The 13004-nt window shown below is 41.2% G+C and overlaps 1 protein-coding gene across 7 annotated transcripts in view; it reads right to left on the bottom strand.

The window, feature by feature from the left end:
• The window catches only part of SETBP1 (SET binding protein 1), a 386838-nt gene that overhangs the window by 99253 nt on the left and 274581 nt on the right, over positions 1–13004 (bottom strand). For all 7 annotated transcript variants that reach the window (XM_069626886.1, XM_069626888.1, XM_069626885.1 and 4 more), the window contains exon 3: positions 5469–8895. In XM_069626886.1, the coding sequence (XP_069482987.1) occupies positions 5469–8895 (3427 nt within the window). The remainder of the gene's footprint in view (positions 1–5468; positions 8896–13004) is intronic.

Raw genomic sequence — 13004 nt, 5'->3', positions numbered from 1 at the left:
CTTTTACTACATACAGAAATTAGTCAATTATGAAAATAACCGGTGTAGCACTGTATTAACAAATAGCACATTTTCTGAAAGCTGCAAGCACGTGTTTGCAACACGATAAAGCAAACATTAATTGGAAAGTTTGCAAAAGCATTACTTTGTGTTTTACTGCAATTAAATGTTAGATGTTAGATTTGGTGTCAGGCACTGTTCTCAGGGTAGACCACAACTGTTCACACTTGCTCTATGTGTACGACATCTTTTTGAACTCCTGTTCCCACACTGGATTCCATGGTTGAACTACTTAAACTGATCAATTCACTATTTTTTAATAAGCAAACGTTTTGTAAATAACTTATTTTGGCTTCTGACACAAAATGTTTCGCTTTGGTGCCAGATACTGTCCCTGGGGTGGGACACAACTGTTAAGGCCTGTATTATGGGTAACTTGGCGTTGAATTGCTGTGTACACACACTCATTTCCTTGAGTTAATTCACTCTTCTTGTGATTATCAAGGACATCTGTATAATCATTTATTTCCTGGGCTTTCACTTATTCATGTCGAATGACATATTGGAACATATTCAAGTTGTCCATGCACAACGCGTTTCGAAATTAACCAACTCTTTTTTTCAGTTGCACAGACTTCAAATATCTTTCAATTATAATCAAACTTTATGTTCACATTGCAGTTCACAACAAAATCGAAAACATGAATGAAATTAGAACATAAAACGTTTCAATATGAACAACTAACAGAAATGGAGGACTAGGCTCTTGCAAAGTGATCTGAAAAGAACGTCATCCACATTTTTGAAAGTAAAGGCATCTGTAGATGGATAGGTTTGAAAAAGTCAAAAGAATTTGATGAATTGACTCCAAGCAGTAACACCCCCTGTCTGTTGAGAGCAGTTTGTTCTTCCCAACAGTAGCACATTGGCCAACTACCTTTTTAACCTAAAATGTAGTCAAGTATGGATATCTCAACAAGTAGTCAGCAGAATGTCCCATCAGAAAATGCACAAAATAAAATGTAATTAACAAACACATGTAGTTACTTCCCAAACCTTAACTAGCATCTTTTAAACAGAAACTATCATCACTATCACACAACTCGGTGTTAATCTGTACAAACTAAAATTCTTTGCATATTAACATATATGGTCAGAAACAAAGGGTGTAATTTCTCTGCTTTTACAAAGTATTGTTTGTATTAATGCATGCATTTTTTCTTGTTCTAGAAAGGGAATATATTTTTTGGGTTGATTGGTGCTATACAGCTTTTAGATCCTACTTGATATTTTTGTTTGCAGGATAAATCTAGCAGATACGACAGAGGCAAATTAAATGGAGCTACAACGGTTGTGAGATGTAAGGTTTCGGGAGGGTAGGGATATAGGGAGATATAGGGAGCGTTTTGGTGGGCAGCCCCACACAAATATCTGATTCAGTTCTGGGGATTTGTAATTGAACATGAGATACTATGCCTTATGCAGTCAAGATTATTACTTACATGCAATATCAATGTATCTGCAGGCTAGATCAGACAATGCTATGCGTAAGGTCTATATTAAACCTTTCTGGGGGCTGAAAGGTAAAACATTTGAATCCAGATAAGAATTGCCGGCCATAATTTTAAGGACATCTACATTTATTCTTTGGTGGAAAAGATCCGATTGAAAATTATTTTAAAATCAATCAAGCCTGCATGGGAAATAATGGTATTCTGAAATACACAACAAACTAATAACGGGGCTAATGGCCAAAGGTAAGCACAGACAACAGAGTACTTTCAGGGACTCCAAAGAAGGAAAGGCATGTTTCAAATGCAGGGGATTATGTGTTGCACTGGCTGCACCCTACACTGATCCTTTGGTTCATGTATCTCAGATGGCATGTGCACATATGTACCACACATCAAAGGCCACATCAGACGAGAGCAGCTTTTAAAATAGAACATATGATTTATGTTGACTAACAGCCATTAACAAAATATGCATCTAAATATCTAGGTGTTTCAAATAAAGGTATTGTTTAATTCTTCTAAACTCCATGTTAAATGCTTCTTAAAATAGACATTAACATTGGTTTGTTAACCAACCTTGGCAATGCTAAGTCAGCGATATCTAGAGTATGTAGGAGACAGTCCTACAGCGTTGTGCTCAGGTGCATGCTGAATAATTTGTAAATGCAAAGGCAATATTGGAGATGGCCTTATTTTCAAAATGGACATGAGGACATGCCATTTTAAAACATGCTCTAGCCATCTAAATATTTCCTGTTAGAAGATCAGTATCTCCTGTGGCCACAATGACCGGAGTGACATGGACCAAACATGGACCAAACCTTGGTCTTTGTATTCACAGAGATGCTTGGAACTCAGCAATCAGGAAATTGAAGGTATAGCTGAGATGTTCTATCCAACAAAAGGTACCCTTGATGCAAGTCCATCTTACTGGTAAGACTGAAACCGCTCTATTGCTTATGACCGCAGCAAGGCCTTTCTCTCCTTCATAGGAAGTATGAAATTGGGATGTACTTTTACTGGAACATAGACTGGCCGGCATAATGTAGGGCATTGCACTGAAATCCCATCTTGAACCCAATGGTCAAATGTCGATGAGCCTGAAATAGTGACAAATGATATAATAAGATATGACATTTATAACGCGCCCACACACAGGTGTTTCAAGGCGCGACCAGGCAAAAGAGGGGAACAAAGGGAGGACAAACATAACGATCTTACTAGGCCTAGTGAAGTTGTGATCGCGCAAGTGCAGGGGAGAGGGTTAATGGACTATAAATAGTGAAACCCAAGACAGTACAGGACTCAGGTAGAGGGTTTTGAGGCGCAGGAAGAAGCAGCAAAGTGTTTCCACTTTCGTTTACTCCAGACCAGAAATGTCTTCATATGAATCTTTCAACTTTGTTTGAGGATTGGAATAAAAGGCTCAGCTGCTCCGTTGTATGCAACCATTTCTCTCAGACAAAGTTCAATAAAGCAACAGCAGAAAAGCATAAAATATGGTTCTGAAGCAGCAGGCAACTTCCTCCTCAATGTGTCTTCTCTCGGAGAACATGCTGCTTGTTTTTTTCTTCACATGCTTTCACAGTTTCATATTTTAAATCTGTTTTGGTATCCCCAGGTTCACTTCTTTCTCAGTTAGAAACAACTGCTTTTATTGAAACGAGCAGCAAACAATGTGGACACTGAACAGGAACAATTATGTCTGTCTGCATATGGAGAGCATACCCGGTGCCACTGAATGCACCGTGCTTTATAAATATCCTAATTTCTTTGCATTAATCATTTCTATATTAGGACAAGCACTATTTGTCAGGAAGGCCTATCTTTTTTTAAATCAGTTTATTGAGAAGCCTTTACAGACTCAAGACAACACTAAATAGGTATACAAAAAGAGAAAAACAATTAAGAATTGAATAAATACTGGTAAACGACCACACCAACATTTACAAGTATTAATATTCATCCTAAATATTGCACATTAAGGAACCCTGATACAGGGTGTTCTGGAAAACGTACAATTAGGAAGAGTAGACTTTGGTGAATGTCTGAACTGATTTTGGAGCAATGTTTTTTGTCGTCATCCAGTGATTTATTTATTGAGGTCAACATGCATTTACCTCAACTTCATCAGGACCATTTGATTTTCATAAGGAGGTCATGTTCCAAGTTTACCCTTGCACCAATGAGCCTTCATATACTGCAGGACGTCAATTTTTACAATGATTACTTGAACCAATCAGGTAGTGAATCAATCTTGTGTGGTCTATTTGTCTTCTGTGAGCAAACAAGCTCTATTTGCAGTCCGACTTTAGAAGCCTTGGGTTATGGTTGCTTCATTCATTTGAGTTTGATTGAATTATCATTACGTTTGTAAATTATTGCATCTCTTATGTAAGGTTATTTATTTTCCATAATTGGGGAGCATGGTATGCTATGGGGTATCATTATTATTTATAAAGAATACATTCACCTCGAGCAGGCATCTTAGCCAAGAAACGAACCCAAAAACACCTGCCGTATCATGCCAACTGCGAGGTGCCAAGAGACTGATGTGGTAACTGATGTGCCTTTATTTTGTGCTTGAGGATGATTTATGGTGAGGCAGATGGCTACCAGAAGAGAGATCCATAATGTTGTCGCCTGCACTGGAAAGTGCATCCACCTCCCTTCACACAAGTATATCTTAGGAACAATCAACAGGCAGACGGATGATGATCATCTTCGCGTTCTAGCTAATTTATATTGAGTACATCAATTTTGTAAAACAATAGGAGCATTTATACCCCAGACATAATGCTTTAAACTGCACCCGCCTTTCAACTGGCAACCAATGTAGAATCCAAATACAGTCTGCTGTGCCCGCTGCAGCATTCCAAAAAATGTGGAGCTTTGATGATGCAAAATTTGGCATTCCGAGATAGATCACATTACAGTCACAAATACTAATATGTATCCGAATAAAAATGTTTTTGACTTTTTTGACTTTCACTGATTACATTTCAGAAATTGTAGAAGAAAATGTATTTAACAGCGGAACATTAAGAGTCCCTAAATCTTCCTAGCGTTCGGAGAAAAAAAGAAAAAACAAGCCCTGGATACGAGATTGCTCGCCGGGTTTAGTGGCACAGAAGGATCGTGCCGACCCCCTAGATTTTCTGACCTTCTTCACTGCTGCACGGCAGACCCATGAGAAGTGGGTCAACAGTACATCAAATTTGTTTTGAGGTGACAAATTCATATTTGCTCCATGCAAACAATTACTATAGAGCAAAATGTCGATCTTTTGTGGATTTGAATGTATTCATTTGCTGACCAATTCCTTGTACCGCTTAAAGCAGCCCACTGTGCCACTGAGGCGATTCCCCACATGCAAAACCTCATGAGTGTCATCAGCGTACATGCAGAACATCGGGTCCAAAAGCAAGCAAACAAGATAAGCAAGTTGCTTCATATCCATGATAAACAGTAGAGAGATCAATGAAGGTCCCTGCAGAACCTGGGGGTGATCACCTTCTGAGTTAATTCAAAAAGAGGCAAACCAACAGACTGAACTCTGTAAGTAAGGAGCTAAGCCAGGATACTACCTTATCCCTAATACCCAACCTAAAAAGACACCACAGGAGGATAGAATGGTTGATGGTGTCAAAGGTCGCTGGTAGACCTTATAACACCACCCACAACCCCCACCTGCCAGAATCTGTCTACTACCACTGACTCATCATTTCTGCCTGGTCCAGAACCAGCTTGTAAATCATCTAACAGACCAGACTTCTCCATAAATATATGCGATTGTGTATAGATATGAACAAAGGAAGCTTATTAGCTTAATGTTGTTAGTGTGATGCTGTAGTTTTAAAATAAAACGTGTGAAAATTGAATATTGGCATGTAGTGAAAATACACTGTCTAGTTGTTAAAAGTTTTAAAAATGGCACCATTTTCACAATCTTACCTGAAGACGCTACAGAGTCGAAAGTATTCCTGTCGTTCCTACTCATTTTGAATAGCTGCATGTCTTTTTCTCTGTATGTTCCAAAACCTTCAAAGTTCCTTCTTCTGTTTCCAGTAACATCGCTGTCCCTTTTCTCATGCAGAGAATGCATGTCACCAAACAGGTCCAAAGACTCTAACCTTGTTGAGCCCTCCTGGCTCCCAGAGTACCTCTTTAAACAGGAATCAACAGATTCATTGTTTGAAGCAGTTCTATCCTTAGGTTGCGTCCAATGCTGAGAATCCGAAAGTGATAACGTTGACAGAGTATCCTCCTCAAAACTGTTCTTTGAGCCTTTGTGCCCAGTTCCATAATGCTGGTGCTTCTGCTTTTCTTTGTGTCTACTTTTATCGTGCAATAAGGGTAGGTCTTTATCTGGGCCATTCACAGAACTGGAAAAGCCGGAGGACTTGCCAGAAAACAAACCACCGAAGTCTTCGTGTGTTCCAAAATTCCGATCATCCTTATGCTTGTGCTTGTGTTTATGCTTTCTTTTGTGAAGTCGTCCACTTGCAAGGCCGCCTCCTCCAGCCTTTGGAGTAGGCATAGAGGACTGCAAATCCCCCATCCCCATTCCCACAGGGCTTTGAAGGTGTACCCCATGCTTTGTTTTATGCTTGGCAGTTGTGGGCACCTTCATATGCGGATTTGCATGAAACTGGGGAGGTGGTACAGCCGGTCGCATAAAGGGGGAAGATGCTCCGAGAGTGTGAGACAGGTACAAAGGAGCTGGATACTGGCCGTAATAACCATAGTTCATCATAGGCATTGACGTGTAAGGCATTCCATAGGGTGCATAGTAACTCCCGCTGGGGTAAGGGTACCCAAACCCTTGTAAAAAAGGCACCTTTGTCATGGTGTCATTGGTTTTGGCAGGTCTACCACGCTTTTTCTTTGACTTAGTGTCAGAAGTCCTGCGAAGATAGAGCAAGGGGTCATACTGGATATATGGCACAGGGTAATAGTGATCAAAATTAATTCTAAAAATGCTGGGATATTGATTTTCATGGTAAAACGAATAGCTTCTGTGGGAAATTCGGAACATCTGAAACTTGTTGATAAGCTCCTCCAAGTCTGCAAGAAACTGGAGGTCATCTCTGCTTTGCATACCTTTCCTTTTCCTCTTGTGCTTTGGCTTTTTAACACTCTCATGAGAGAGGTAGTTATCGACAATGAGATGCTTCTGCCGGTGACCATGCTTACTCTTAGTGCTGGTGTCAGATGCTATGGTCTCTGGGTTGTCCAGGGAACAAAAGTCAAAAGAGTACCTTCGACGGGAGTCTGAACTTTTTTCTGCTTGGTCAGAGATGCTGTTGTTGTCGGTACCAATTCCACTGTCACTGGGGATGGTTTCCTCACTGTGAGACTCGCTCACTGGTGACAGGGTCACTTCCTTTAAGGAGCCTATCTCACACAAATGGGATGGGGAATTGGCCAGTAATCTTGGTGGAGACAACTTCCACACACTACTGTGTAGTCCTTTATGGGTTTTTGAGGGGAAAGCACTGATGGGCTGAAGATTTGGCATAGTTTTTAAATCAGAAAAATTTGCATCAGTGCTAGCAGGACTAAGGGTACAACTTGACCCTACTAACTGTGCTGAAAAAGAATTCATAACTGCTGGTGAGGATGCCGCAAAGGATTGCAAGTTTGAAGGCACTGCTGGGTTTTCTGGCTGGTTAGAAACAGGCCTTGACTGCTTGATGGCTGGCTTGGGATCTTCTTGTTGAGGTTGCCTTTCTGCTCTTGGTTTGCGTCCCCGTTTTTTACCAATGTAGATAGTACCCCTTTTACTAACATTGATTTGTTTCCCTAATCTAGAATCAATGGTTGTCGTCACAGGAGCCGCCACAGTAGTCTGCGGCTGAGTTTTGGATTTCAAGGCTAAATGGTTCGAGCAGGACAGGATTTGGTTTAAAATATTCTTTCTTTTTAAGGTCTTCATCTTGTTAATTGTTTTGATGGTTTTCTTATCTAGTACACCAAGTTTTCCAACTTGTCGGTGATATTTTAGCTCATTCATGGATTGCTCTTCCATTGATGCCAACTGAACTAACTCTGCAAGGCTCCTCCGTCCTTTCTTTTTCTTTGGGCCAAGGAACTCTCGATTGATTGGACTAACAGGACTGGTGGATGTTCCCTCGTGAATTGTCTCAACGGTGAGCAACGGCTGTTTCTTTGGTCGTCCCCTTTTTTTCTTGACCGGCGTTATAACTGTAAGACTATCCTTATTACTATAAAGTGGGCTGGACGGTGTTATAGGATATGCTGAAGGCGGCTCAACCACTGTTGCAATCAAGCTTTCACGGAGTGGGTTCGTATCTTTAGTCTTGCCATAAGTCCACCTCCTTTTTGCAGCGAGCTTGGGATGCTGTAGTTTGGGTTCTTGAGGGGAAGCAGAGTGATATGTTGAAGGTGGAGCATGTATAAGAGCTGCTGATTTGCGTAGCCTGGAGATATTGTTCAGAAATGATTTATTAGCACTTGCAATGCTTTCAAGTGTTCTTGATTGGGAAGCATGTTCAATTGCTTTACTTAGTTTTATGGCTCTGGGATCTTTTTTATTCCCTTCAAAATATGCATATGTCCTGTTGCTAAATTCACTGCTCGGTGGCAGTCCAGAAACTAGACTCCCCTCCTGATTGTTTGCATCTACGTTCACCTTTGGACATGGTTGTTTTTTCTTTTTATGGCTCAAGGGGTCTACAGATGGAGTCTTTGTTGGGACTGAGGTACGAGCCTGATTTGGCTCGCTTTCCAAGCGGTTTGCAGAACTTAAACTTGTCCTAATGGGTGATGACTGTTGTAGTTTATCAGTTAGCAGGCTTTCTTTTTTCCCTTCCGCATTGTTATGCGGTTTTGGTTCAACTACTTTTTGGGAGTGATTGACCCATTCCAATTCGGAGTTTGTAATCTTTTTGCTCAATTTACGCTTCTGGTTTACAGAGGTCTTATCCAACTGATCCATCTGCCCCGCTCCCCCTTGTTCTTGTAGAGTTGAATTCCCTTTGCTTTCAGTCTGAGTACTAGGCTGAGGAGGTGCAGTAATGTTATTGGTGGGAGGACCTGTACTACATGCAGTTGCTTTACTGTGATTGGACAACTGTCCCCAAGTGCTTACCATTCCAGGTTGTTTTGCTTGCACCTTGGCAGAAGTACCTGATACACATAAAGCCGGGCTTTTGATGATTCCAGCTGTTTTAGGCTCTGATGCAGTATTGCCGAAGGAACTTTGGACAGAGGATGCAGGGTCTGAATTGACTGACCAGTCGATATGGTGCTGGTTGGTTTTCTGCTGGTGCTTTGGTTTTAAGGTGTCACTGGTGATGTCTTTCTGGGAGCCGGAGTCATAGTTTACGCCAGGATGCTTCAGTTGCCGTTCAAAAACCTGTAAATATAAACACCATATTTTAGTTCTGTGTGGTTAATTTCATTATTTTTCAAAAAAAACACAAACCATACATCCCCAGAGAGTTATTGTTCCGAATATATTTTTCAATAAAAACCTTTGTGCACTAGGTGACATTTTCCAGAAACCTATGACAATTAAAGATAAATCCCAAACTTAATCCCGAGTCAAAAAATACATTTCACAGCAGGACTTTGAATTAGTAGAGATCAAATGTTTTACAGCTATGGCATCAAAATGGATACAACATATTTGCAATAATTTGTTAAGCACCACAACACGTTACCAATCAGACAGGAATCTCACCAGTTTTCATTGGTTTAAAAGACTACATAGTTGTCTTGCAAAATGTGATATGTTAACTGATATTTACACTGCGCTCATCACAAATATCTAAAGTCAAATGAAACTAGTCAATGACCATCCAAGGGGAAACATATTTCAACGTCAGCGTCCATTGTAATCAGTATGCCAATGTGTACAACCTTTCACTGAAAAATGCTGCCGGGGTAGTAATTAACCACCTTGGAAATATGGTGTAAGGTATTTCCTAATGATACAATATTGTATAGAATCGTTAGAAATAAGCGGTCTCTTGGTAGCTGGAATTCGTTTATACACTATTTTATATTACAAAATATAAAGTGACATAACATTGTGGTCCACACCAATTCAGTTATCTACGAAATGTAGGGCAAACTCGTTGACTTTTCACCTATCGTGTTTGATGTAGTAGTTTAGTGCAAGATGAGCTAAGTGGCCTCTGATAGGGAATATAGTACTAAAGGGAAAAATGATGCGCGTTATGCGTCTCTGCGCTTTTTAGAGGTGGACCTCAAAAAAACACATTGTTTAGGTGCAGAATAATTTTCATGGTGGTATGACCAATGGTTTCTAATTGCATCCGTCTGAATGTATTGGAAAAGTAAGCTGTCAATGCGATGTCACCTGTGGTTTGCATTTACCTTTTCTACAACATAGCAGACCCACTAGAACCACTCGTTGCAAATGGCAATTTTAAAATTGCATGGAGGGAAGATTTTGCATATTAGTGCAAACAGATGTATTCCCTGAAGTGCAAATAACTTAAAAAAACGATGACCATAGATAATTTCTCTAAAGGAGTAGCGATACCAGCGGACACTCAACTGGTAGGAAAAGTGTAATACAGGCAGGAAGGTGCAGCGCGATCAGGGTGGAGGTAACACACAGGAGATTCCCAATATCACATTTCCTATTAAAGTTGGTTGGCTGGTGGCTTAACAGCCTTTGCATATCCTCACTGGTCTACGCCTTGAATCCCATGAGACGCTCTTTATTCTGTCTCAAACCTACCATAACATAATGCTATTGATTTTCCAAAAACCCATTACGAAATAGGATGCTTTCTCCAGTTAAATGTTAGGGGAGTAGTAATCACATACAATACACAACACCTTCCCATCTGGAAAACAGGGCAGCACGGGAAGAGACAGAAGAGGTGGACAAGCCAATTATTACAAAGCAGCATCCAAACGTTTGTTTCGATAACACACATGGATCCCAAGTACATATGAAAAAATGCTCCCCAAAACACAATTGCTTTGTTTCTACTAGCTTCAGAAAGACCTGTGTGTATGCATGCTACCACCTGGCAGTCCTCAGCCATCCAGTTGGTAATTCAGGAATTTAATAATTATTATTCTTGAGATAAATGTACATACAAAATATCTGACGGACGATCATTCCCATAACCGTTAATTAGATAGACATGGAGGCATGTTTAGGTCCACAAGGACCCACAGCAGGTACCCATAACATGGAACACAGAGTCATTATCTTAAATGAAACTCTCCCTAGTGCAAAGGTCAAGAGAAGAAATATAATTCCCTTGAACAAAATAAGAATTTCGAAGTTGCTGCACCAGGGAATGGCTGTTGAAGTCTGGTTTTCCATGAGCTTTGCAGCGTGTGTTTCTTTCAGGCAACTGGTGCAGCCGCTGAAAGTCATGCAATCAAGTGTATTCCTTCAAAAGCCTCTCCGGGTCACTGTGCTTCGCAACTGGCAACAATGCTTTGTTTTCAGGTGGGCTTCCTGAGGGCGCAATATGGCGCAACGAGAAAGTGCAACCAATAAGCACAAAGGAATGGGACAAATCAACTCCAGTGTTTCAGGCTCCAAGCCATGGGGATGCAGTGTGCAATGCTTAATGGGGTCAAGATACAAAAGACTGCAGAGACTGGTGAAAAGCAGTGCTCTCATCACTGGCTCCACTGGCTCCCAGCAGACTTTTCATCTTCATCTGGAACCCTAACCACACCAAATGGTGAAAACATGACTCAGCAAGGAATGTGCAACTGCTGAACATTGGCTCTTTCTTGCGTTAGAGGGGAACTCAATGTGGGTACATTGTGGTGGCTTCTGCATAAACCTTGAGCGATACTATCACAAAAAACAGGTGGATCAATGCAACAATACAAAGGAAGAACAACATGCCAAGCGCGGGGCCGGAAAGGGTATCTAGGCACTAGCAGACACTAAAGATGACAGCGACGGAGCGTGCCCAGCTCATGAGTCGTGAAAGACAAGCGAACCAAGAGATGTGCAACAATAAACACGTAGAAAGGGTGCAGAACCGTTTGATGTAGACATGTGAGCCATCTCTCAGGCAGCGAGTGGGTTCAGGAAGTTGATAATCAAGCAGATTAAGTAGAACTGGGGAGCGCAGACTTCGAAGTAAGAATTTGATGATCAGGAGCCAAGTGCATCTCCTTGTCATCAAGCATCGACCATCTGGGGAATGAGGAGATAGAACCTAGAGTGTGATAAATGTGACCTCGCCATGAGAGGCAGACTATACCTGCGTGCCCGTGCATGTAAACCAGAATGCTGCAAAATGTCTTCCCAATGTGTCCTACTGGTCCTTCAAAAATACAGAGTTATATGTTTTATGGCACTGCATAAGTTCGGGAGCGAAAGGTGGTAGCTGCTAGTATCACAACAACAAGGCAAGGATTGAAATTAAGATTTGATATGCAGAGGATCAAAGCAGCTCCTGGGTTTCCAGAATACACCAGTGACCAGGAGCTACCACAGCGGGACAAGGAGCTAGTAAATAGCGTTCCACAGATCTAACTTCCACATAAAATGCAATAGTATCATTGTGTCCATTATGTATCACTCCTAATGCTTTAAATGTTGTATTGATGTGTCCTAATGTTCATTTATAGATTGTCCCAAACGCACAGAGTTAAAATTCACATAGGTGTGATTGATCTGCATCAGTTGGTTCGGGAAGCGAAAAAAGCAGCTTCTGGTATCCATTTGTGTCAAGCTAACCAAGCTCTTCTGGGCTGCGAGCAAGAGCTAAGTAGCTCGCAGCATCCCTCAATTTGAAACCTGGTGAGGCACATTTAGGCTACAGGCAGGGCTTGATAGGTCTCAGTATTTCAATGAAAACAATAAGTTGGGTGATATCATAATTTCACTATCACAAAGTACAAATGCTGTTCTTCTTGACTTCAAGAATAAAAAACGCTTATAACAAGCTGTTTGAGTAGCAAGAAAGTTATGTAGGAAGTTGACTGCCACATTATATTCTACTCATCTCTTCAAAGGCCACTCTTGCAACACTGACTTAAATGGGGTGCATGCAGGCCGCCCGCATCTTTCTGGAAGTAAGGAAGCCTCAGAAAACTTCTTGGTGGTTGGACCCCAGGAGAGGGATCACCTCTGGAACTCACAATGCTGGCCAGAGTCGCTTGGCCCTTACCTATCCCCTTGTGCCTCAGTATAAAGCCTTAGAGTTACACTCCTGCCTAAATGTTCGTGTGAGGCTCAGATTTCTGCTATCTGTAGTGCTGGTTTTGGAAGACTGAGTGCTTTAATGAAAATGCTCCCACTGCTTCCTCCAGGGAACCGCACAACATTGGTGACATCCACCATAATGGGCTCGTTGGACTACCGCAATGGCATTTATCTGGGACAGCATAAGTACCAGAACACCGCCTCGGGTGACTCCTTCTTTAGCCCTGTTACATCGTCTGCATTGGCTACCGGTGGATAATAATAATAATAATTTGGCATTTATATAGCGCAACGAACCCTCA

This window comes from Ambystoma mexicanum, chromosome 6p, assembly GCF_040938575.1.
Source record: "Ambystoma mexicanum isolate Mex_15411 chromosome 6p, UKY_AmexF1_1, whole genome shotgun sequence".
NCBI lineage: Eukaryota > Metazoa > Chordata > Amphibia > Caudata > Ambystomatidae > Ambystoma > Ambystoma mexicanum.
The sequence above is the reverse complement of the archived record's forward strand: the minus strand, read 5'-3'. Positions and strand labels throughout refer to the sequence as shown.